Here is a 24,961-nt window from a genome sequence, read left to right on the forward strand (position 1 = left end):
GCCCTGACTTGGCCCTACCCTAGCTTTGACCCTGCTCTGGCTTTACCTTGGCCCTCACCCTAGCCTTGGCTTGGCCCTGTCTTGGACCAGCCATAGCACAGACCTGGCTGTGGCTCTGGCCCTGCCGTGGCCCTATCCGAGACCCTGGCCCTGCGAGGTACCCGTCCTGGCCCTGCTCTGGGCCTAGCTTTGTCCCTGGTCCTTAGACGACCCTGCCCTTGCCCTTTCCCTGGCACTGGCCTTGGACATGACTGTGGTCCTAACCCTGGCCCTGCCCTGGAGCTGCCACTGTCTTGGCCCTGCCCTGGCCCTATACCTACCCCGCTCCTGGCCCTGGCCCTGCCCCCAGCCATAAACCTGCCCTGGTTGACCCTGTCCTCTCTTCACCCTGTTACCTTGGGCCTGATCTGTCCTGCCCTGCCCTCAGTTTGACCCTGCCCTGACCCCGCCTTGGCTGGAGCATGGTGGGTGCACAGCTATTCCACGGGAATCCTGAGCATGGCAGGGCCCCCACACCTGCCGTGTTTCCTGGGCCCGTGCACTCTGGGTTTGTGGTGCAGAGACTGCTTGTGACCCCCAGGTACGGAGTAGTGGACACCACGGGGGACAGTGTCCTGTGAGTGGAGGCGTCAGGAACAGGAACTGGCAGTTGGGTGCAGGGAGCTGGCTGGGTCTGAGTTTCTGTTGCTCCTGCTCCCTGAGAAGCGCAGCCTGGGTGGGCCCAGTGATTCCTGTGGAGTGGGGAGCCTGGCACTGTGGTGTCTCCAGCACCCACTCCAGGCCCCATTTCCTGGCCAGCTTGGACCAAAAGGAGAGGCTGGACTTTGGAGGGTGGGTGTGAGTACCTTTGCTGAAACCAGGCCCTGCCACCCAGTGGCCAGCATGACAAGGTGAGGCTCTGATGCTACCATCCCTTGCATCCTCCTCTAGGCTTTTCTGGCTTTGCCTGCCCAGCTGCTCCATCCCAGGAGGAGGAGGAGCCTCCTGTCACATGCTGGAGGCTGGAGCCTGCGACACCATGGCTAGCCTTGCTGTGGGTTGGTGGTGGCAACAGAGACTGCAGCACGCTGGAGCGGTAGGAGGGTGGCTGGCTGCAGCCAGGGCGGGAGCAGGGCTGCAGCGGTGGCCAGGCTCTGGTGGTGGCCAGGTGGTAGGAGCCTTGTAGGGAGGACCGATGCATTGAGGGCAACAGCAGCGGTGGTTTTACTGGCATCGTGCTACTGATGGCAGCAGCAGCAAGTCTGGGGCCAGGAAGGGGTTGTAGGAGCTCTGCAGGGCTGGCCCGGCCTGGCCTGGGGTGGGTAGGAAGCTGTGGGTGCTGTATCTCAGACCTCTGTGGCAGCTGTGGAGGTGCATCTAGGGCAAGGAGTCTTTCCCCTTCTCTTGCAGGATCTGTAGGGCGCCCTCCTCCTGCTGGCACCTGAGCCAGGCGGGAGTGGCAGTATTATCTCACTCTTGAAATTTAGGGGATGACTATTTGTGTATGTATCTGCTTGTCTTTTGTTGATAGTCTTGTATGTTTTCAAATTTCATATTCTTAATGTTTTATGACTTGTTTTGTGACCTAACATATGGTCTGTGCTTGAGAATGGCCCATGTGCTGAGGAAAATAATGTGTGCTCTGCAGCTCTTACAGGCTGAAACACTCTGTAAATATGTATTTGATTGCTTTGGTCTATAATTCAGATTAAGTTCATTGTTTCTTAATTTTCTGTGTGGAAGATCTGTTCAGTGCTGAAAGTGGGGCACTGATGTGTCCAGCTATTATTGTATGGAGCTCTAGCTCTCTAACTATAGTAATATTTTCTTTATCTATCTAGGTGCTTCAGTGTTGAGGGCATATATATTTACAATCGTTATGTCTTCTTGCTAAATTGACCCCTTTGTCATTATCTAGTGGCATTCTTTGTCTTTTCTAATAGTTGTTGTAAAGTTTATTTTGTCTAACATAAGTATAGTTATTTCTGCTCTCTCTCTCTCTTCTTTTTTTTTTTTTTTTTTTGGTTTCCATTGGCAGGGAATCTTTTCCATTCCCTTATTTTCAGACTATGTGTGTCTTTGGAGGTTAAGTGTGTTTCTTGTAGGCAACAGATAAATGGGTCTTTTTTTTAAATCCATTCTGCCACGTATGTCTTTTGATTGGCGAGTTCAGTCCATTTACATTCGTTGTTATTATGGGTAAGTGAGGGCTGCTCTTACTATCTTGTTTTCTCGTTGCTTTGTGGCCTTCTCTTCCCTTTTGTTCCTTCCCGTCTTCCTTTTAGTGAAAGTGATTTTCCCTAATACGCTTTTAGCACTGGGTTTGACACATGAAATCATAAGAGGAAATACTGGAACACTATTGATATTATTAGTCTCGCAGCTCCTGAAACCATCTCCAGCAATCTTTCTCTGCCCCTGAACATGGAGTAAGGGCCTGGGTGCCCCTTATTCAAAGCAATGTAGACTCTGAGAACCAATCATTTCTGGGCACTGTTTGTACCAAGTGCTTTTATGCCCAATCTAACTTGGCCAATATAGTTTCAGACTGTTTTCTCTGTGAAATTTAACGTATTCTTCTCTCATTCAATACTGTTCTTATAGACTCTGCGTAGGGGAATTCTGGGCCGGTAAAGGTAGTGTGGCCTAGGCACAGTTCTATCTGGTTTTCCCTGAACACCTTAAAGAAACTCCAGTGGGGTCAGGTCCGCGATGCTAGCATAATTGCTGAAGTTCCTCTGTCTCTTCGAACTTCCCTCCAGGACATTCCCTCCGTGAGCCTCTCTCCCCTTCCTCACCGTCTGGTTTGCTCTGACGCCTACACCTGCCGTGCTTCTGGACGTCTGCGACAACCCTGCTGCGAAGGTCTCAGGTACAGAACTTAGTCTTACGTGGAAGAAAACACAGGGCTTCCCAAAGGTCTTACTGCAGGTTTAAACTGTAACGGTGTTAGAAGTATAAATACTACAAACTTAGAAAAGGCCACATCGTAAAGGATAATGATTTAAACATTTAAGATACTAATATCTTTGCTATGGACAGTCAAGCCAACCACTGTCTTGTGCTAGTGGTTCTAGTCCATTTTCTTTTCTTTTTTTTTTTTTTTTGAGGCGGAGTCTCGCTCTGTCGCCCGGACTGGAGTGCAGTGGCCAGATCTCAGCTCACTGCAAGCTCCGCCTCCCGGGTTTACACCATTCTCCTGCCTCAGCCTCCCGAGTAGCTGGGACTACAGGCGCCCGCCACCTCGCCCGGCTAGTTTTTGTATTTTTAGTAGAGACGGGGTTTCACCGTGTTAGCCAGGATGGTCTCGATCTCCTGACCTCGTGATCCGCCCGTCTCGGCCTCCCAAAGTGCTGGGATTACAGGCTTGAGCCACCGCGCCCGGCCTCTAGTCCATTTTCAAACTGCAAACACAGAGAAGCAGCCACGGGAAGGTTGCCTTTGAAGATCCTCCAAAGAACATCCCGCAACAGAAGGCCTGATGGAGACTGCCAGTGAACAACAAGGCCTCTGCCATGCTGCGGCTCTGGATGAACATCTGGACGCCGTCTCACATGCAGCCTAGAAGCTGAAATGTAATACTCCAATCTGCCGTCTCACATGCAGCCTAGAAGCTGAAATGTAATACTCCAATCTGCAAAGCTGAAGAAATGTGGAATATTTAAATAAACTTCTAAATGATGAGTTCTCTAAGTTTGCAGCATTTATACTTCTGATTTGGGACACACTGTAGATAGCTCAATACCGAGCTATATATCCAACCCAAAAGGTCAGAAGAAGAATATCGAATAACACAAAGAAGTGAAAAAAATAAGAAAGATAAAAACAGATTTATAAACTAGAAAGCAAATAAACAACAGGGGAAAACAGTACTCTGAAAATCCTAATAAAATAGGTTGAATAATAGGCAAGTGTGTTCAAAAAAAATATGTGGGAATATAAGCACAGGTACCTATGTCTTAAGATAACACTTTAATTAAGAATAATATTTTAATTTTTAAAAATGTCCCTTATTCAAAACCAATGTAGACTCTGAGATCCAATCATTTGTGTGCGCTGTTTGTACCAAGTGCTTTTATGCCAAATCTAACTTGGTCAATGTAGCTTCAGACCGTTTTCTCTGAGAAATTTAACATATTCTTCCCTCATTCAATACTGTGCTTACAGACTCTGTGCAGGGGAATTCTGGGCCGGTAAAGGTAGTGCGGCCTAGAGCTTGGCACTGCCTCAGTCACTCCCTATCGCCTCCCCCACAAACAAAAGAAATGCAGATGAGAACTAGACCAGGACAGATCTGGACTCCAAAGAATGACAGGACACCTGCAGGAGAAGCCCGTCACATGTGGGAGAAGAGAGGAACGAGGACGGTCTTGCCAGGCAGAGCTGGGGTCAGTTCACCCACATAAGAGATGGCCCCTGGACCCTGGAGGATTTTTCCCCATGCTCATGGGTGGGTGAGGGGCTGCGCAGGGCTGGGCCTGTGAACTCTCCAAAGTGACAGGTTGAAGCTCCCTCCCAGGACCAGGCCCCGTGCTGCATCAGCCCTGAGAAGAAGCTGCTGGGCAGAGTCCCTGCGGTGCAGACGAGTTGCTACTGGGAAGAGAGGGCTCAGAGTGGGCGGGGACAGAGCCGAGGTCTGAGGAAGGAAGGGCGCACTTGGGAACCAGTGAAAACCACAGTGGAGGGGCCTCCAGAGCTGCGACGCTGGAAGGGCTTCCTACCCTAACGTCAGGGAAACAAACGTCCCCTGCAAAGGAGCAAGAGAAAAGGACTGTGCCTCGATCCAACACCAAATGTGGCTGGTGAGAAAGAGTAAGGGGCGGGCTTGTGGCCTTTGAGACTGTCAAAGTTTGCCAGAAAGACATGCTCACCAATGGGTGGAAACCATAATCCAGTGTTTCAAAATGAAGTAACATAAATTCAGAAAAAATAGAAGACCTGAATGAACAATAAAAATCAGAATTAGAAAACTCAGAAATGAGTTAGCATTCAGGAAATTAGCGAAAAAGTAAAACATGGTTTCAGAAGGGATGACTCAGTCAGAAGGACAGTAAAGGAACAAATGCCACACATACGGCAAGGCAAGGGGTCGCCTTACTGACTGGGCTAATCGACCCAGGTCAGCAGAACGAGGAGGCTGTTGCCACCCAGCCGGGCGGGAAGAATATGTTGGTGCTCAGGGGATCATCCCTCTTTGGTGCTTGGTGCCTCATGTGAATGACAAAGAGGCAAAGCTGCAGCCAGGACCTGAAGAGAGCTTGAAACCAGGACCTTGGGCCCCTCAGCTTCAGGGTCTAGCTGACCCCGCCAGGGCTGCTGGCCAAGGGAGAAGGGATCTCGTAATGGTGCCAGAGGGATGGGTGATGAGTCTCACTCTGGCCTTGAAACCAGCTGCAGGTGGGCCTGTAGCTCCTTTCCCTCCGCTCTTCCCTTGCAAGAGAGGTAAGGCCTCACAAGCTTACTGTAGAAGTCAGTGTCCAAGAGTAGACAGCGATGGGTAATGCAATCTCCTAGGATTCCCTCTGGACTCCCACACGCCCATGGCTGGCCCTGTCCCTCAAAGGCAAAAACCCCCAGCCTGCAGGGAGGTGCCTCATGAAAGGTTAAGTCCTTGCCCAGGGGATGGATATGACAATGGCTTGCTGGTATGGGATCCAAACACCCCTGGCTTAGCTTGGGATAAAGGGAGGGCTACCCCAGCTCCAGGGCTCAGTGGCAACTGCAGCTTCTCTCTGCCTGGTCCTGCCTTCCTCCGTGACCTGTATAACCTGTGATCACTGCCCAAAAATGACCTCATGTGACTGTGTCTCAGAGTTTATCTCTAGAGAACCCAATCTAAGGTAGCAGCAGGCTGCTTGGCCGGGGTGGGCGGCCTTTGAGCCTTAGCATGTTGTTGTGCAGAGCCTGATGATCCCTGATGGTGTCAGATAAAGGAGGCTTGAGGAGGGTGAGAGACCCCTTTGCCCAGGTCTCCCAGCCCCACAGTGCTGGGCCAGGACCAGAAGCCAGGCTCTGGCATTCTCTGTGTGATTTCCAGTCCGCACACGCAGTTCTGGAAGGAATGCCTTCTTTGGCCAGCACTCTTTCCTGCAATATGTTCCTCTCTTAACGCATCTGGAGGCTTTTGCCTTACACCCTGCAAATTGTTTTCTTGAGGAATATTTCAATTCTGGTATCCTCTAATCTGTACGTTTTCTTCTCACGAGCATTTTCCTATGCCTCATCTTTTCTACATGAGCTACAATTTGCTTTCTGGAAATTTCTTGTTGACTTTTTTTTTTTTAAAGAAAGAACTCACAACCAGATATGCACGGTGATTCTTTCTGCTGTTGGGAAATTAGACCTTCGTGCAAGAGTTCCACTAAGTGGTTTGAGTTTATTGTTGCAGTGACGGAAGCAGTTTATCTCCGCAGGGGGAAGCGTGCTGGCTTTCACCGTGTAAGAATAAGTATGCACTAATTAATTCTGTACAAGACACAACATCATTTGAAGTCTGCTACTTTTTTAAAGCTCCATATTCACTGTAATAGTTTCCTTTTTGGAAATTATTTATTAGTTGTTTTCTGTTTAGATGAGGAAAACAAAACAGAACCAGCAAGAAGTGGATTCTTATTTCAGTTGATTAAAAAAAAAAACTGTACACTGTATCAAAACAATCCGTTTTCTATTTCATGCAAAAAAGCAAAATAAGGAGTATTCTTAAAATGACTTTGCAGGATGTGCTTTATTTTAAGTCAGCCCTGAACCCAAACTACACAGGATCAATTTTTGACATATTCTAGTCCATTCAATGATTCTTCTCAGAAACTGTATCTTAATATGGAATGAAAACTACATTTAAATCATAAATTTTTCATGCTACATTGTTATTTAATGAAGAGGTTGTATTACCAATAATAATAATTTAAGAAAAGGCCATTTTTATTTCCCCAAGCTCAATATACATATTTCTTTCATAATTATGAACTTAAAAAACCCGTCTCAGATGTAAAAATGTGAATTGGAATATGTAAACTCTTTGATAGACCTGAAAAACAGGAAGGAAAATGTCACATACTGGAAAAACCCTTGCCTTAAATCATGGAAATGGGAAAAAGCACGCTGAGGGGCGGGGAAGGCAGCAGAGCGGTCCTGACCTCAGTTCTTAAAGAGTTACAAAGTATTCCAGGTCCCACTGGGCCGGCCTTTTCACTCTTCTGCCTCACGTCTGTTTGCACAGGAGACCGCAGCCCTCCAGAACGGTTCCCCTCATTGAAGCCGGTCACTGCTGGACCACAACAAAGCAGGTGTCCACACCATTTGTTTTGCTGCTTTTTTTTTTTTTTTTTTTTTTTTTTTCCTGAGAAGTCAGTCACTGGTGTTTAATGGAAAGGTATCTTATTAGTCCTTGGTTAAGATAAGGCAGTAAGAGTATCACTAATGTTATGTTTTTGCTTAGAATGAGGCTGATCCTTCCACTGGCGTCTTCATGGGCAATTAGTTCCCTCTCTTTTGCCCCTAGAAACACAGGTAGGAGCTGTCTGCTCCCTATTGCTGTTGCATATTCTGAGTGTGTTGAAGGCTCATCTAGTCTCATCACAGCAGCTTCCCCACTGGGGATGGAGTGCTGTATATTGCATTGTAGCATCTCTCCAGGAAGGGCACGGGCCCACAGAGGAAAACACAGGCATCTTTCCATCTGACTCCTCTTCTGTTTCTCTTAGGGACGGGGCCCATACATGATTCCTTCACATGGTCAGAATGCAAGACACTGTTGACTAAAACATAAAGCAAGTAGCCCTGATTTCAGAGAAATGGAGTTACAAATAACATTTTCAACAGTGCCTTAACTTGCAAGGTAGCTTTTACTGCAAAAGGATGTCAGTTCCTTTTGTCTACCTGTCAGAAGAGAAGCAAACCATTTCCATTGAACTAGAAATGCTTAGCTCTTATGAGAATATTGTGCTTTTAAAAAAAATTCAAATGTTAACATTATTTGCAGTCTGTGTTCTAAGGTTTCAATTTGTTTTCTCTCTAGTCCATTTGATCATTGTCTCTGGTGAGCGATACAGGAATATTAATTTGGCATAGAGATCTTCTTCTAGTTCCAGTTCTCCTGTCTCTCGAACTAAAAAAATATCTGTGCACAACTTCAAAATTCGATCCACATTTGGAAGCTCTTCAAACATGATGGAGTGAGAAATCCCACTGAAGAATTCTCGGACAAATTTCCCAATCACAAGCACAACGGAAGCATATAATCCCATAATACTGAAAAAAACAGTGAGTAGAAATTGCATATAGCAGTTAAATATAGTTAATAAAGCATGTCTAAAAGAAAAAAATATTATTTTGTCTCAAATTCCATAGAAGAAATAAGCATATCAAATCTCACATTTTTTCCCTTTGGTTAAAAAGTTGACTTTTTATAATAGAATTATTATAAATAGAAAATAGAATTATGTATTACAGAACTGTTAGACTTGAACAAATAAAAGTCCTTTACAATCTCACACTCTGAAAATAATCAATGCTAACCGTTTCATGTATGAATTTCAGGTGGTTTTATTGCATATATTAAATGCATAAATCATATATTTGGTAGAAATGTGATTATATATGATTTTCTGTGGCAGGCTCCTTTCTTTTTAGCAATACTGTCTCTCAGATTAATTTTTTATCAAATTCTGGGTGAAAATCATTTCTTATGAGGCTAACTTTGAGAAATATAATACTTTATATTTGTGTCTTGTGGGGATGTGCATGTCCTAGGATTTAAGCATCAGAACATGATGCAATTGTTCAGAAGTTCAAAAGTGGGATGTCTGATAGATCAATGTGCTAAGGATTAGAAGGAAATCTAAGCAGAAAAGTGGTATTTCCATGCCAGTTTCTAAATGTAAACACTGGATTGCATTAAACTGTGCCTTAACAGGAAGACGTGGAGTGAAGAAGCCATATGCCTGGGCTGTGTGAGTCACACTGGGCATTTTCATCTCTTTGGGACTCTGGTGCCTGATTTTTTGAAATGAAGGACCAAGGACGTGTGCATTTTAATATTGCAGCTCTAAAATTAGTGAATTCTAAGAAGATTAAAGGTTTCCCACTCTCAACTTTCTATGATACAGAAGTAGACTCTTGTAACTGTGAATTGTTCAATGAGTCCTTACCCATAGCCAGCCAGGAACCCCAGACTTGGGGGACTGACTTTGTCATTGAAGACCACCAGTTCCAGGGCCTGAGAGTTCGGATTGTATATTCTGTTTCCAGTCAGGTTGAGAACCCACCACTCACTGTTATATTTAGTTGTATTGTCTCTGGACAAAATGATGGTAATATCCATGAAATTATTTTCTAGAAGGGTAGAAACACAAAATCAAGTCAGCATGAGAATTTTAGGATGTAATGCAAAAATGTTTTCAGATGGCAAGATCTGGTTACTAACGGTAGCACAAGGTTCCAGGTTGAAAAGGATGCATGGACGTGCTAAAAGCGGGGATGGACAAGGAAGAGTGGCCCTGGGTATCCAAGTGATTTTCCTTTTCAGTGAGAGAGGTCAGCTGCTGTTGCTACATGGGCACGGCAGCGAAACCACAGGGCACAAGTGGAGGATCCACCACCTGAGCGGCTGAGCTGATAATCCCAAATGACTCTGTAGACTCTTAAAAAACCACATCGCTGACTTGTGATCGAATCAACCAGTCCATTCATCTTAGCAACATTTGCTCAATGTCTCATGGGAGGAAGGCACTCCATTAGGTGCTAAAGGGCTCCAAAACTGCATATAACATTGTTCCTTATCTCCATGGGAAAAGACTATGTACATGAGTACAATTTATGAGCACATGACAGCCACCATAGGACCAGCACTGACAAGCTCTGTTGGCTTAGAGACACCACTTCTGGATAGCATGCTCCATGGGTGCCTCACAGAGCAGATAACTTCTGAGCTGAGATTTGCCGAGTGAGAACTTCAATAGGTGAAGCTGGGTGAGGAGGGAAGCTCATTTCAGGCAGGGTGATGGGACACAGCTCAGCAAATCTCTGAGAACCATAATATCGGGTCAATAATTACTTTTATTGGAGCTTAGGGTGAATGCAAACGAGCTGTAAAAAATACAGTAAGAAGAAGCCTGTAGTGACACTGTATAGGTCTTTTCAAGAAGATTCCACTCCTGCCAACGATACTGGTGCTTCCCCTGAGAAACATGGTGGTGACTATAAACTAAACTCTGTGACGGTGGGAGCCACATCAGCATCATTTCATACTGAATTCCTAGATCACGGGTGTCCAATCTTTTGGCTTCCCTGGGCCACAATGGAAGAAGAATTGCCTTGGGTCACGCAGGAAATATACTAACACCAAGGACAGCTTATGAGCTAAAAAAAAAAAAAAAAAAAAAAAAATACAAAAAAATCTCATAATGTTTTAAGAAAGTTTACGGATTTGTGTTGGGCCATATTCAACACTGTCCTGGGTCACAGGCAGCCCATGGGATGCGGGTTCGACAAGCTTGTCCTAGATGGTAGGAATCCAAGAATGGTACTTGACAAAAAATGTCTATGGCATGGAAGGATGAATCAATGAAGAAGAGTAAGGCACAGTATGATCCTGCTAGAGCCAAAGTCCTTATCAAGGAAGAGGGTGAACCATGCAGAACACACAGGAACAGGAGGAATGTTGGTTCTGAAGTCGGGAGACAGCTGTAAGGAGGAAACACAGGAGCCTGCAGCATAGCGTCAGCTCAGGAAGAGCTTGTGGAGGGACAGAATTATTTCCTGGGGAATGACTGATTGTTGAGCAATCTGCATGCCCAGATGAAACATTTCTACAACTATTCCTGACTGAAAGGGAAATAGCAAATTTCTTAATGCGTCTTGCAAATACCTTGCAAGAGATACTTATTTACTGCTGAGGAAGAAACGTGTGTGATATGGAGCCTGGTCTTTTGCCCATCCCCAGGGCCCTCCACTGGGCCTCTACCAGGCCAATCTCTGTGTAGCTTTCCAACTCTTCACTTATGTCTGCGTCTTTCTAGCTAAACACAGCAGCACGGAGCCCAGGCTCCAGTGTCTGGCCTATTGCCTAGTACGTAGTGAACGGCCCATGTTGGAGAATGAATGACTGTGTGCCAGATAACTGCACTGGTTTTCCACGTTGTCCAGATCTATACATCTGCTTCTGGTTCAAGTCATGGAATCAAGCAATTCTTGATAATTAATAGAATCCAGGAAACATGAATTTATACCATCCAAGTTATATTGGGAAAATTAAATCACTAAAGTGCCTCTAGTGATACTTACTAATTCTTGGGCGGAATCAAGTGCATTTCATGCTATCTTTTTACTGTTCTTATTGTGAGGGGCAGACATATTTAACAATGTATGAGGCAGTTTCCTGTCAGTAATCTGGCTGCTAATAGAAACAAGTCTATAATCTGATGAATCAGTACTATAAGAAACTTGGTGTGAATTTAAGTCAATCAAGTTCCATATCAATGAAAAAGAGAAAATGAAGAATGTGGGTCCCAACTGAATGAGTGACTCCTTTGGGCTAGTGAAGGCAGGCAGAGGTTTTATACGTCTTGTCACACAGGAAGAGATAGCTAAAAAGTAGTCTGATGAAGGCCCAAACACACACTGTTGAAACTGAATAAAACTAAGATTGAAAACAATTCTGAAACAAATTTTTCTCATTCTTACCAGATAAAAGTTGCTTTATAGGTTTTGAGTTAGAATCACTAGGTGCTTTCACATAATATGGATAAATCTTTTCTATGGTCCTGTACATTAAGAAAGAAAAAGATATAATTACATGTTAATTGTTTTACCATCTAAAATTGATTTCTTATTCTTATTGTTGACCTTGTATCACCAAATCATGGTGGAAATGTCACATATCTGTACAATGTGTAGACATCAGAATTTATGGGTTCCTATTACAATCAAAACTCTCTGATGTGGAGCAAATTCACGGAGCTTTATCCGGATCTGCATGTAAGTCTGTACAACAAGCTGGGTGATGGCTTACAAACAGCCACAGGCCTTTTCCCAATTCTGCAGCTTGTTTCTGAAGCTAAGGGGCACTCTTTCTTACTAAGATCCTCTAATTCTTAACCATACCATTGAGCACACTTCAAATTTTAATTTTTAGATTTTCAAACATATCTATAATCAGGCTGATATGGTTTGACTGTGTCCCCACCCAAATATCATCTTGAATTGTAGCTCCCATAATCCCCACGTGTCACGGCAGGGACTGGTGGGAGGTAACTGGATGATGGGGGCAGGTTTTCCTCCATCATCATGCTGTTCTCGTGACAGTGAAAACGTCTCATGAAATTTGATGGTTTTATAAAGGTCAGTTCCCCTGCACACGCTCCCTTGCCCACCACCATGCAAGATGTGCCTTTGCTCCTCCTTCGCCTTCCGCCATGATTGTGTGGCCTCCCCAGCCATGTGGAACTGTGAGTCAATTCAACCTCTTTCCTTTATAAATTACCCAATCTCAGGTAAGTCTTTATTAGCAGCATGAGAATGGACTAATACGCAAGTAGACTGCATGAACTGATCTAGAGGGGAGTGAGAGGTGAAGAGAGATGGTGGCCTGGACCTCGAGTGACCTCTGCCTCCCACAAGCCTAGTGCCTTGAATACATTCTTGAGTAGACACGCCTTCTCATCTGGGAAGTGATGGGAAAGGATCTGACAGTCTCCAAGGGCCCTTCAACTTTAGTGAGTTGCAAAACATATCTCAATCTGGGAATACTTCTAAGGCCTGCACCCTGGTGATGTGTATATTCCATGCATTACAATGGGGCCAGGGCAGTCTGGAAGACAAAACTGAGGGCATCACTGGTGGATGCCTGAACTATTATGTTTAGCAGTTTTAGATCCATATCATTTTTTTTCTTGCTAGTTCATATATTAGAATCTAAACATCTCAGCTTGCATCTGTTGGAAGTGGAGTACTTAAGTGACAGGATAATATTTTGAGATATATAATATTTTTTCCCCAAATTTCCTTTTACCCTTTGTACTCCTTAACCCTGTATGCTCTATCCCCATTCAGAGACCCAGAGGCAGGAATAATAGTAGAAAACGGTCTCACAGGGTCTTTGCCTGGCTTTTGGTGATTATGGTCAGAGAAGAGCAAGGTTTGTCATCCAGAGATGAGATCAATACTTTTTGGGCCAGGTGGACAGAGAGTGGGAGGAGAATGTGCTTGACACTAGTGGCTCCCTAAGAAGGAACCTTGAGCCCCACCTCCTTCCACTGAGGGTGAATGAGTGAAGTGGGTGCCCACGATCAGGTGGCAAACACGAATGACAAGAGGCTTGGGTCATTTTAGTGCAGTCCCATGTCACATTCCTGAATAGGGCCCTTAGAGGCACCAAGAGCCCAGTACCCCCAGGGGCGAATGAGGTACCACTGGGCACATATTATATTGGGTCAGGTGAACCCAGGTGGACCTGCCGGAGCTCCCACACCTCCAAATTGCATGAGAATCAGCTTGATGATTTCTAGTGTGCCCCAGAATGGGTCCCAATAGCTGAGGGAGACAGCTACTCTGCAGACTGAAGACAGACCTGGAAGAAGAATGTCTCTCTCAGTGGAAGCCCAGCGGGCTAGCACTTTCCATGCACTGATGAGCTTCCTGGAGCCTGGCACCATACAAACCCTCATTCATTTGTTTTTTATTATTTATTTGTTTATTTTTTTTGAGATGGAGTCTCGCTCTGTTGCCCAGGCTGGAGTGCAGTGGCGCGATCTTGGTTCACTGCAACCTCTGCCTCAAGGGTTCAAGCGATTCTCATGCCTCAGCCTCCCGAGTAGTTGGGATCATAGGTGTGCACCACCACGCTTAGCTAATCTTTGTATTTTCAGTAGAGACAGGGTTTCACCATGTTGGTCAGGCTGGTCTTGAACTCCCGACCTCAGGGCATCCACCTGTCTCACCCTCCCAGAATGCTGGGATTATAGGCATAAGCCACCACGCCTGGCCCAAACCCTCATTCAGAACATAAACATAACCCTGGGGACAGTGGACAGAAAACTCCACAGCTGAGATTAAGTTTCTTTAATCTTACAAAATGGGGCCTCCAAATAGAAATTAACTTTGTGTTACCAAAGAATGAAGTTGCATTCCTCATACACATGAATCTGTAGATGGACATTTTGGACCAGGTGCATATACTTAACAAAGCTCTATTAGTAAGAAAAATAAACTTACACTGGTGTTTTTGAACCTTCTGTGCTGTTGCCTGCAATCATTTTAGCGATATTCTTTCGAGTAATATTTTTAAGAGGAAAAGAAAGCTTATCTGTTGCTATTTCCGATTTTGCACCCAGACTTAAGTTTCTGCGAAGAAAAAAAAAGCTTAATGTCAATGATTATTCAGAAGTCTGGAAAAGAGATTTACAACATATTTAACTCTTAATGTGATTAATGTCACCACGTTTTCATTGGGTCCACAATTGTCAATCCAGACCCTTTCAGTCTGCTTCACCTCAACGCTCAGCTTCTTAGACAACTGAGTTAATAGAGCCCAAGGAGGCCACGAACACTTTTAAAACAGAGTCGAAGGTGAGAAAGAGGAGGAACCTGCTCATCAAAAGAGAACCCATCCTGATGTTTTAATATGAGTTTCTAAAATATTCTTTTATCAACCCAATGATGTTAGTCTCCACGATGATAAACAGACTCCATGTGTTAAAAAGAATATTCAGTCAGAAATTGAATTTTAATTGTTTTGTTGGTTTCTATTTTTTTTTGGTAGCTCTTTAAAGAAAAGGCTAGAAAGTAAATTTTTGGTAATTTATACAGAGTTGGACATGAGGAATTTGGGACCCTGAAAAGGAGAAAATGGGATTGACAGAGTTCTTTACATTCTGAACAGCCCCACTTTGAATTTTTTAAAACTATTTCCTTGTAAATTTTAGATGCTAGAAGGCATTCTTCTGTAACTGTCATGCTTCTTTCTTAATTCTAACGAGTCGGTCTCATGGACCCAAATGAACCTACTACTTGCCTGCCCAAATAAGCTTGCTTAGGGTTCTAAATCTCAAAACTGTGATGAAAGAACTAAGTTAATCAACTGGTGTATTATGTTGAGGTTCCCAAAACTGCATCACTAAACTATTGGGCTTTGGATGCAGTATTCGGATGTGAGAACTTCTGCTAAGATATGCTCTTTCTACCAACACAAGGAAAAACAAAGCAGGGGCCACGTGCTGGCCACTGGCTCGGGCTGGGCAGAGAGGACTCTCAGGAAGTCTCTCCCTTCGGAGACGGCCAAGCTGCCCTCACATCTCACACTTGGGAAGGGGGTCAGGTAGGGCTTCCCCAGTATTGGTGGAATGCAAGTGATAATCTGGGCCTCCAGAGGCTGCAATTTCTTTTTCTTTTTCTTTCTTTCCTTTTTTTTTTTTTGAGACGAAATCTTGCTCTGTCACTCAGGTTGGAGTGCAGTGGCATGATCTCAGCTCACTGCAACCTCTGCCTCCCTGGTTCAAGCAATTCTCCTGCTTCAGCCTCCTGAGTAGCTGGGATTACAGGTGTGTGCTACTACCTTCTGGCTAATTTTTGTATTTTTAGTAAAGACAGAGTTTCGCCATGTTGGCCAGGCTGGTCTCAAACTCCTGGCTTCAAGTGATCTGCCCACTTCGGTCTCCCAAAGTGCCAGGATTCCAGGTGTGAGCCACCACAATCAGCCTGAAATTTCTTTATCATTAAGACCAAACTTCACCCTTTCGTGGAAGTTGTAGAATTCACCCAGACTGTTTCATTTTATAAATCATCACCTTGCCTCTCTTCTCTCTACCTCTGTTTCTTGCTCACAGAACTCACTGCCAGCCTCTCTTTAAAAACTAAAGTTATTATCTAGAATAACCCAACATTAAAATATGAAATTTATTTGGATTTCAGTTTAAAAGGAGCAGGATATTGATTTTTTTGAGATTTATAGTTACATTCAAATTTTTTTTTGCATTGAAAAAAGTTTAGATTTTCTGAAACCACATATGAATTTAAATCAACTTTCAAATCACTTGATGCTCTGCCTTCATTTCTTAGTGTTTATGTGAAAGCACATGGTCAGTTCTCACTGCATCAGAGCTAGCCTTTCTGTCTCCAGTGGGCATCATTCACTTCCTTTTCCACGGAAGATTATGGACAGTGAAATGTAAGATGCATGAGGAAAATCTAAGTGGAGAGGCTCCCTGTGGTAGATTTATAATAGTAATGTAAGTGATGCACGAGGGAGGTGTTCAGAGTAATACTCTTTTGCATTATAGTAAGAAACATTTGAAATTTAAGTGTTGTTTCACCAATTGTACATTAAGGTAATAAAATACAATGGATTTTGAAATGCAAAAATAAACAACAACAACAACAGCAAACCCCAAAACCAAAAAACGAAAGTTAGCTAAAAACAGCAAAAAAGGAAAACTAAGAAGTTCTTAGTCTGGTTAATGATTCCTAGGCAAGTCATTATTTAATAAACAAAAATGTTAGCTTTGGCATTGAAGGTAAGTTCCCAAGGCGGTAATGACAAAGTAAGATCCACATTAATCTAAAGTTTCCATTCTTCCATCCCACCACACCCTCCATCCCCCAACTCCATGTTTAGACTGGGGGAAGGGATAAATTATGCATGGAAATACAGTAACTACCTCTGAATACTCCATGAAAAAACAACAGAGAAGCTACTATTGGGGTCCAGGAGTTCGTGTATCATTTTCTGCTTACTGGGTGGGCTGATGGTCCACAAAGAATTTGAGTTTCCTTCCAGTTCTGCTACTGTTATGTCTTCTTTTTCATAATTTTCCAGAAATTGCATAGCACCCTGTATGTGCACAAATGCACATGCATAAATAGATTATATGCATCATGCTGTATAAAGAAAGCAGTTACTCTTCCTTTGAACTGGCAGTATGGAAAAGGTTTCTCCCTTTGAAGGGAATATTTTTATAATGGATGGTCTTGAGTATTCCATCACACTAATTTGGCTTCCTTACCCACAGGTATGGGCAGTTTCCAGTTACATTACCCAATCCCAGCGGTTGCTACCATCAATACAGCTGTGGAACCATTCCAGTTAAACAATAAAGGAAAAACAGATAATTTAGTGTCATTTTTCCTTTCCACTAAAAAGGAAATTTATCACCTATCGGGGAATGTCCCTCTCATGAGGGAGACCAAACTTAACCTGCTCAGGACATCCCAGCCCTCTCTGAAGAACTGCTCATTGTTCCAGATTAGTGTTGACCGTGTGCATTATAGGTGATAATTTACAGAAGAGAGAAGCATCTCCTTCCTATTCACTCTCTTCAATAAAAAAAACTATTTGTAAGACAAATTTTAATGATGAGGATTATGTTATATTATTAAAAGTGTGGAATATAGACAAGAGAATAACATCAGCCACCATCCTGCTACCAGAACATCATCATTGTTTTAAGTTTTAGGGGATGTATTTCTTATTTTTTGTAATTTAAAAAATAATAGCCTTTTTAAAATTTATGTTTTAGCTTGAGAAATTGTCATGTCATTTATAGTCTTAGTCTCTGTAATGAATTTTTTAATTACAAAATAAGTTGCTTAGAAAATCTTTGGACAACATGGCACGTAAATAAAATGGAAAGTAGAAGCTCCTTCTCCCATTATGACCCCTCTAGGGTATCCAGTGCTAATCAAATTCATTTAATACATCTGCCTTAATTTCCTCAACCAGCTCGTTTGCTGAGCCGCAAATTGCCTCCACTTCTGCTAATACAGAGAATGCACTCATAAGCCAGTGCCTAGACAGAGCTTTCTCATATTTTGAATTACTTCTTAGGACAGATTCCCAGAGTAGGCCTACTAGTCAAGAGATGAATATATACCACAATTTAAAAAGTTAAACAATTTTTAAAATAGATCAATATTTAAATGTTTATTACCACTAATGTTCAACAACAAAGACATAACTTCTTAGATTATCAAAGTGAATCTGCTGTATGTAACTGATCAACCCTGAAAAGTCCTTCTTCCCACCACCTCAGGCCATGGCAAAGCATTAAACGACAACGAGTGAGCTCCCCTGGATGAGAGGTCTTCATAGAAATCTACTATAGGGATTTACTTACGGTGTCCCTAGAAAAAGCTTGTATAAATTTATTAAAGTTCTGCTGGTCCATAACTTTCAACTGGCTTTGTTGGGCACTCATTGTGAAAATAGGCTGGAAAACAAAGAGAACAGTGTTGTCAATATTCCCCAGCTCTTCTCTCCATCCTGAGTCAAAAGAAAAACATTTATGTAGGATATTAGCCCATTTATGTAGGATATGTTTATCCCATGACAAATGGCATCCAAGATCTCTTTTTGGAGTCATTATTCCCATGCTCAACACCAGAGGGGAACTAGTCTCTCAATGTCTTTGGCGCCTCATTTCATACATCACGTGTTTGCTGAGCACTCAGAATATAGACAGGACAGCGGGGTCGGCAGCTCATAACTAAATACCCTACAGGCATCTATCATAAAGGAGTGTGGCGTGGGGCAAGGCTCTGGTAGGCGGGGTGTGCACAGAGATCACCTGATACCCTCCCAGGGTAATGGTGACGGAGACGTCCAGGGGCTGGTTGATGACCCCAGCCACAGATTTGATCAAAGACATGAAGAGAAGAGGAAACCAGACGATGCAGATGAGCAGGACAATGATCATCCCTCCCATGCCGTACTTCACCACTTTCTTCTTCTTCTGGCCCCGCGGCTGAGGGTATCTCTGCAACACAGAGTTCAGACAAGGCTCAGGCTCGGGTGCTTTCCCGCAGGCAGCGGGACTGGGGGATGGCGAGTGCTCTGACTGCGGTGCTGGGAACATGGATTTGGCCTGAATCTTCTCTGTGTGCTCTGACATGGGGACAGCAACCTCGTCCCAATCTCGAAACGAAGTTAGGTAGTGATGTGAAGCTGTCCTGAGGTCGCTCCAGCACCCCCTGGTGCTTCCACAGGGGCCAAGAGGACTTGAGCGGCCTTCTCCCTTCAAGACTGTGGGTGGGTTTTGCTGATGATGAACTCATGGACCAAGGAATCAAGTGTCCGGCCGAATGAACCTTCTGGTTTTAAGGGATTATGCGAGAGAAAGATACTTTACTTTCAATTCCTGAATATTTAAAATCTGTGCCTTTCAATTGACCCTTCCCTGCCCTTGGAGGGTGGAAAAACATGATTTTTAATTTAATTAATGATACGTGTTCTTAAAGACAATGTTGTTCGAGTCCTAAAGTAAGATTTGTATGGGACAGGTGCAGTGGCTCACGCCTGTAATCTCAGCACTTTGGGAGGCTGAGGCGGGCGGATCATGAGGTCAGGAGATCGAGACCATCCTGGCTAACACAGTGAAACCCCGTCTCTACTAAAAATACAAAAAATTAGCTGGGCTAGGTGGCGGCGCCTGTAGTCCCAGCTACTCAGGAGGCTGAGACAGGAGAATGGTGTGAACCCGGGAGGCGGAGCTTGCAGTAAGCTGAGATCGGGCCACTGTACTCCAGCCTGGGCGACAGAGCGAGACTCCGCCTCAAAAAAAAAAAAAAAAGATTTGTATGATGAGAAAAGCCCCCTCTGGGCGCTGGCTTCAGGGAATGGGGAGGGGCAGGTGCGTGTTGCAGGGGCTCACTCTCCTACAGGAGCCCGTGCACCGGTAAGGCTGGGGGCGCTTCTGTTTACTTTAATAGAGATTCATGAAGGGCCCACTAAGCCCCCTGCTTAGAGACTATGGACAAGGGGAAGTTGGAGCTGTGCTGTCTGGCATTGAGCTGCTCCTGTTGTACATGTGTGTTCTTACTTCACTGTTGCTGCTCCATGACCTCTGTCCTTTCAGGGTTACCCCTCAGGCCAAGCTACATGCAGAACATGGGGTCAACCCCACTCCCCGACGTGGCAGTGTGATTTATCTTCAGGAGGGTTCCATTCGTTTCAGCAGATTAAGATAAGGAAAAATAATCTACCATTTACCCATAGGCACTAGCTGCAGATTACAAACCAGCAGAGAGGCCTGGGACTCAGTAGGACATGACTGCAGTGGCTTTTACAACCCATAAACACAGAGACCACAGTACAACAGGCCCCATCACTGTAACGCTGGAATTCCCAGGGAAAGCTGCAGAACACACCAGGAATCACACGGAGGAGCCTTTTTCGAGGAGGGTATTTTGAGATGAGAAAGAAAGACATTTCATGCCACCCCAGCTAATGTTTGTTGGGTGTTTCTATTGCTCTTATGCAACTGACTCTTCTTTCATATATTAAACTTTTGAGAAGTGCAATAAATAATAGTAATCTAGACATATTTAAACCTTAACATTCAACCCAGCAGAATAAGCAGATATTTGCACTTCAATTTTCTTTGCACAAAGAGGTTAAATTGTCCATCCCTCTTCAAAAAGTGAGTCAGAAGTAAGCATGAGTCCAAACCACTACCAGCCCCACTTTTCTCTACAACATCACATTCTTTTCTGCTCCCAAAGGAGCCATTTAAGAGTTTTTGGGATATATCAAGCAATATACCATTTTTAACAAATAACTACAGTATGATGTCACCAAAAGAAGAAAGCATCTGGATGCTATTGATGACTATGGCGGCAGTAAGTCTAAAATTCTCAACTCTAGTTGGTTGGAAATCACTGGGACATTTATAGGTTGAGATAGTTTTGCCTCATGCCTTCATTGTGAGCAGAAGCTCATATTCATCTTAAAACCAGCCTATATCTAAGAGAAGTAGACAGGAATAAGGCACATCTCCTGGTTTCTTACCTTCTCCGACTCCCGCCAACACTTCAGGATGAATATGTGGGCGTAGATGTCCTCCACACAGATCCAGCTGGACAGGCTCAAGGTCGTGTCTGTCCACACCCAGTCCATCACTGCCCTCAGCTCAGTCAAAAAGGGCACGAGGCGAAACCTGGCAGGAAACACATCTCATCAGAGAGACATTTGTAGGTGGCCCCCACCACCCTGCTCACCCGGGAGCTCAAGCACTTCCTTACTGCTTTAACCTCATGACTCAGAAAAAGTTCTCCTGGTGACCCTTCCAGTAAAACCCAACTTGGAACACAACTGCTTTTCATTTTATAAGTGGAATCTATGGATTTGTATTTTTTCATTCTTTTCCCTTTCTCTGATTATCATAACCAACTGGGATCTCACTTTTAAATAAGTGCGAAGGTGACTCAGCTTCTTTCATATTTATTTGTTCATGTTATGAGACTCTTGGCCATGGGGTGCTGAATGACTGTGGCTCTGCTGCTGGATGAGTGAAGCAGGGGTGGTGCACCTGGTAGGTTAAAGATGAGGGCAAATGGATGAAGGCAGAGGGAGGAGGAGAGGTTGTGGGGAGCCAGGGCGTGAGGCCCCTCAGCCGCAGGACTTGCTGGAGTACCAAGTTGATGGTCTTGGCTCAGCCTCTGTGGTTCAGTTGTGTTCAGAAGGGATTGGCCTGGACTCCTCCAGGCTCTGAAGAATTTTCCTTGTCTCTTGACTGACACAGAGTGTCTCCCAGCCTGGAGAACCTGGGTTCTCCCAGGGCCCTCACAGCAGTGTGGATCGCCACTCAGCAATTCTCCCCTAGGCTGCCTCAGCCCTGTCACGTGAATATAAACCCAATCCCTGGAAGAAACATCAGGCCCAGTCACAGGCTAGCACTGAATGAAACACCACCCTTCCGCGCTTCACAGCATCTGAAGGCGCTCAACACCTCTTCTGTCTGGGGCTGAGGGGAAGCCAGCAGTGCCACGGACTGTCTCACTTTTTATGCCGTGGTTTAATTTGCGAGAGAACAGAGGGGAGATGCTGCCGCTGAACTTGTCACATAAAACAGCACATGTGCTTTGCGTGGTTCACTTACTACATGAGCACACAGGTCATGGCGTGCAGGTTGGTGTTTGGCAGAAAGAATGCCCCTCTTCAATGGAGGAACTTACTGAATACAAAAAATTCTAAGGATAATTTGGAATTCCCAAGGTCTCTGGAACAGTCCAGGCTCCAAATACTGTGTTCTGTTGTGCCCAGAAGTATATAAATACTTACAGATCATGTATCCCTAGTTTTCCTTCTCAAATATTATCACAGTAATTATGCAGGATCCTAACCCATGTGGGTGAATGTAGAACAGCACCCGGACAGGCTTGTGGCAATGAAACACAGAAAGGTGTTTCAAGAGGCAGACATCTTCCTTTGCCAGCATTGTAACAGTTCCACAATGATTCCCACTGCTGAATTCGTCCTCTCCCCCTTCCTTCCCAGGTGGGAAACAAAATGCCTTTCCACGGCTATTCTTCCCCCATCAGTGACTGTGACAATGCAGAGCGTCCCTACCCTTGGAATAAGAAGAGGTTGACGTAATTGTAGCTCTTGGTGAGGAAGTTCCCCAGGACTCGCGTTGGGTAGCCGCAACGGATCTGGTAAGCAGACAACCCGAAGTAAACGCACTTCACAAAGTACCAAAGCTGGGCAACCAGGTTCTGGCTGAATTTCCTAAAATGTAAAAGTACAGAAAGTGAAGAAATGAAATACTCTTCTGAACCAAAGGGTGGCAGTGTTGAATTCAAACAACAACAACAGGCCGACAGAATTTCCCCTTCATCGCTCAAACTCAGTTCTAATCAACTGTCTACACATAGTGGATCACTTCAAAGGCAAAAGGAGGGATTAAAAAACTCGATAATTAAAGTGATTTCCTGTGAATGGTGCCTTCAATCTGTCTTATACCGTTGCTTAGGCCATAATTAAAATAAATTATTAAGCGAATTTACTGATAAAAATTTTCTCACTATGTAGATGATGCAGCTACTATAGTCCAAATTAGGCTCCTGAAAGAAAAAATCTATATACATTATATATGAGATATATTAAACATATATATAAACACCCACCCACACACACACATATATATATATATATATATAGACAGAGAGAGAGAGGATCTATCATTTAGAATAGGTAGGAGAAAGAATTCTGATAGGTGGACTCTCAATGTCTTTTTATTACACATTATAAAAATAGGTAATGGATTAAAAACTCTGGAAACACCTGGATTTGGTTCCAGTTCTGCCTGTATGTTATGGGGTTTGTTTTCCAAGCCATCATTTCTCAAGACATCAGTGTCTTCATTTGACAATTCTTCCTAGTTCTGCAAATCTATAACTCCATGACCTAACCTTTATTTATTTTTAAAGATTTCATCAACAATACAGATGGTAGTCTTTTCTCCAGGTGAATAGTGAGGAGACATAGTATTGTACAGTTCAGGACTGCTAGCACAGGCTCGAAAAAAAATTAGTAGAATTAAATTTCACACTAGAAAAACAATTTAGAATATTAATTTCAAAGAATGATGAGCTATAGGACCACTTTAAACTTTGGATAAATGCAGCATTCTCCAAATGTCTTAAACATGGTCAGTACACATTTTAAAAAGGAAATAAAAAGAAAACTTTTGACTTGGTGAGAGTTTGGTATAATTTTCTCTGCCTTAAGATCTATACTTGAAGGTTTTGATACAAGCAGCATATTTCTCTTTGTGCCATATTTTGGATTTGTCCCCTCCCTCCCTTCCTCTCTCCCTCCCTCCCTCCCTTCCTTCTTTCTTCCTCCCTCCCTCCCTCCTTCCCTCCCTCCCTTCCTTCCTTCTTTCCTTCTCTTTCTCTCTCTCTCTCTTGCCCACATCCCCATGGAGACACCTAATGGTTCCAGCACCATTTGCATTTGTTGAAAAGACTGTTCTATCTTCACTGGATGGCTTTTGCACCTTCCCTACATCAGCTGAATTGGGACTGTGGGTCAACTACTTCTGGACTCTGTTCTGTTCCACTGTTCTGTTCGTCTGAATCTTGAGGCTACACCTTACTGCTTGATCATTACAGCTTTATAATAATGCTTGAGGTCAGGAAGAGTTAAGTGCTCCAATACTGTTCTTTTTCAAAGTTATTTCAGTTCTTCGAGATCTTCTGCAATTCCATAGGAATTTTTATCAGCTTACCAAATTCTACCAAAAAATATTGCTGGAATTTTGATGTGCACTGCGGTCAATCTATAGATCAATTTGGGGAGAAATTGCATCTCCCAAAATTCATGAGAAATTCACAAGTATTTTGATGCATGAACTGAAGTCTTCTTGATTTATTTAGGCCTTCTTTAATTTCTCTCAGCCATGCCTTTTATATTTTCATTGTAAAAATCTTGTACGTTGGATCATATTTATCGCTAAATATGATAGTTTTTCTTATTTTCAGTGGTATTGTAAATGATATTCTTAAAAATTCAAATTATTGAGCATTTATTGCTTGCATATAAAAATACAATTGAATTTTGTATGTTTGTTTTGTATCCGCAACCTTCCAAAGTTCATTTATAACTTCTCACAGTCTTATTGTACATTCCACCGGATTTTCTGTATAGACTGTCATATCTGCTGCATGGTTTTACCTCTCACTTTCCAATCTGGATTGTGTGTGTGTGTGTGTGTGTGTGTGTGTGACTGAGTCTCAGTCTGTCGCCCAGGCTGGAGTGCAGCGGCGCGATCTCAGCTCACTGCAACTTCTGCCTCCAGGGTTCAAGCAATTTTCCTGCCTCAGCCTCCTGAGTAGCTGGGTAGCTGGGACTATAGGTGCACAACACCACATACTGCTTTTTTTCTTTTTTTTTTTTTTTTGTAGAGATGGGGTTTCACCATATTGGCCAGGCTGGTTTGGTCTAACTCCTGACCTTGTGATCTTCCTGGCCCAGCCTCCCAAATGCTGGGATTACAGGCTTGAGTCACCGTGCCCAACCCAATCTGGATGTCTTTTATTTTTACTTATTTTGCTGGCCTGGGATTAGGATCTAGTATCACCATTTACTGGCTGAATGACTTTAGGGAGATCACTTTTCTTTCTGGGGTGTATCTATCCTAATCTGCAAAACTAGATAATAGGCTTGGAAAGAGTTTTAAGATGTCTTTCTTCTCCGAAATTAACAGTTTCT

General features: G+C 43.7%; 2 protein-coding genes across 2 annotated transcripts in view; one reads left to right on the forward strand and one right to left on the reverse strand.

The window, feature by feature from the left end:
• ANKRD62 (ankyrin repeat domain 62) overlaps positions 1 to 24,961 on the forward strand; it is a 301,061-nt gene that overhangs the window by 224,260 nt on the left and 51,840 nt on the right. The window lies entirely within an intron of this gene.
• LOC115895537 (piezo-type mechanosensitive ion channel component 2) overlaps positions 6,685 to 24,961 on the reverse strand; it is a 40,737-nt gene continuing 22,460 nt past the window's right edge. Inside the window, exons 9-17 of the mRNA XM_030926210.1 lie at positions 22,316 to 22,474; positions 20,756 to 20,903; positions 18,537 to 18,725; positions 18,087 to 18,179; positions 16,632 to 16,804; positions 14,191 to 14,319; positions 11,662 to 11,741; positions 9,129 to 9,312; positions 6,685 to 8,229 (exon numbers count right to left, since the gene is read on the reverse strand). Coding sequence (XP_030782070.1) covers positions 7,977 to 8,229; positions 9,129 to 9,312; positions 11,662 to 11,741; positions 14,191 to 14,319; positions 16,632 to 16,804; positions 18,087 to 18,179; positions 18,537 to 18,725; positions 20,756 to 20,903; positions 22,316 to 22,474 — 1,408 coding nt within the window. The 3' untranslated portion in view covers positions 6,685 to 7,976. The remainder of the gene's footprint in view (positions 8,230 to 9,128; positions 9,313 to 11,661; positions 11,742 to 14,190; positions 14,320 to 16,631; positions 16,805 to 18,086; positions 18,180 to 18,536; positions 18,726 to 20,755; positions 20,904 to 22,315; positions 22,475 to 24,961) is intronic.

The sequence above is a fragment of the Rhinopithecus roxellana genome, chromosome 21 (assembly GCF_007565055.1).
Source record: "Rhinopithecus roxellana isolate Shanxi Qingling chromosome 21, ASM756505v1, whole genome shotgun sequence".
In the NCBI taxonomy this organism is placed as follows: Eukaryota; Metazoa; Chordata; class Mammalia; order Primates; family Cercopithecidae; genus Rhinopithecus; species Rhinopithecus roxellana.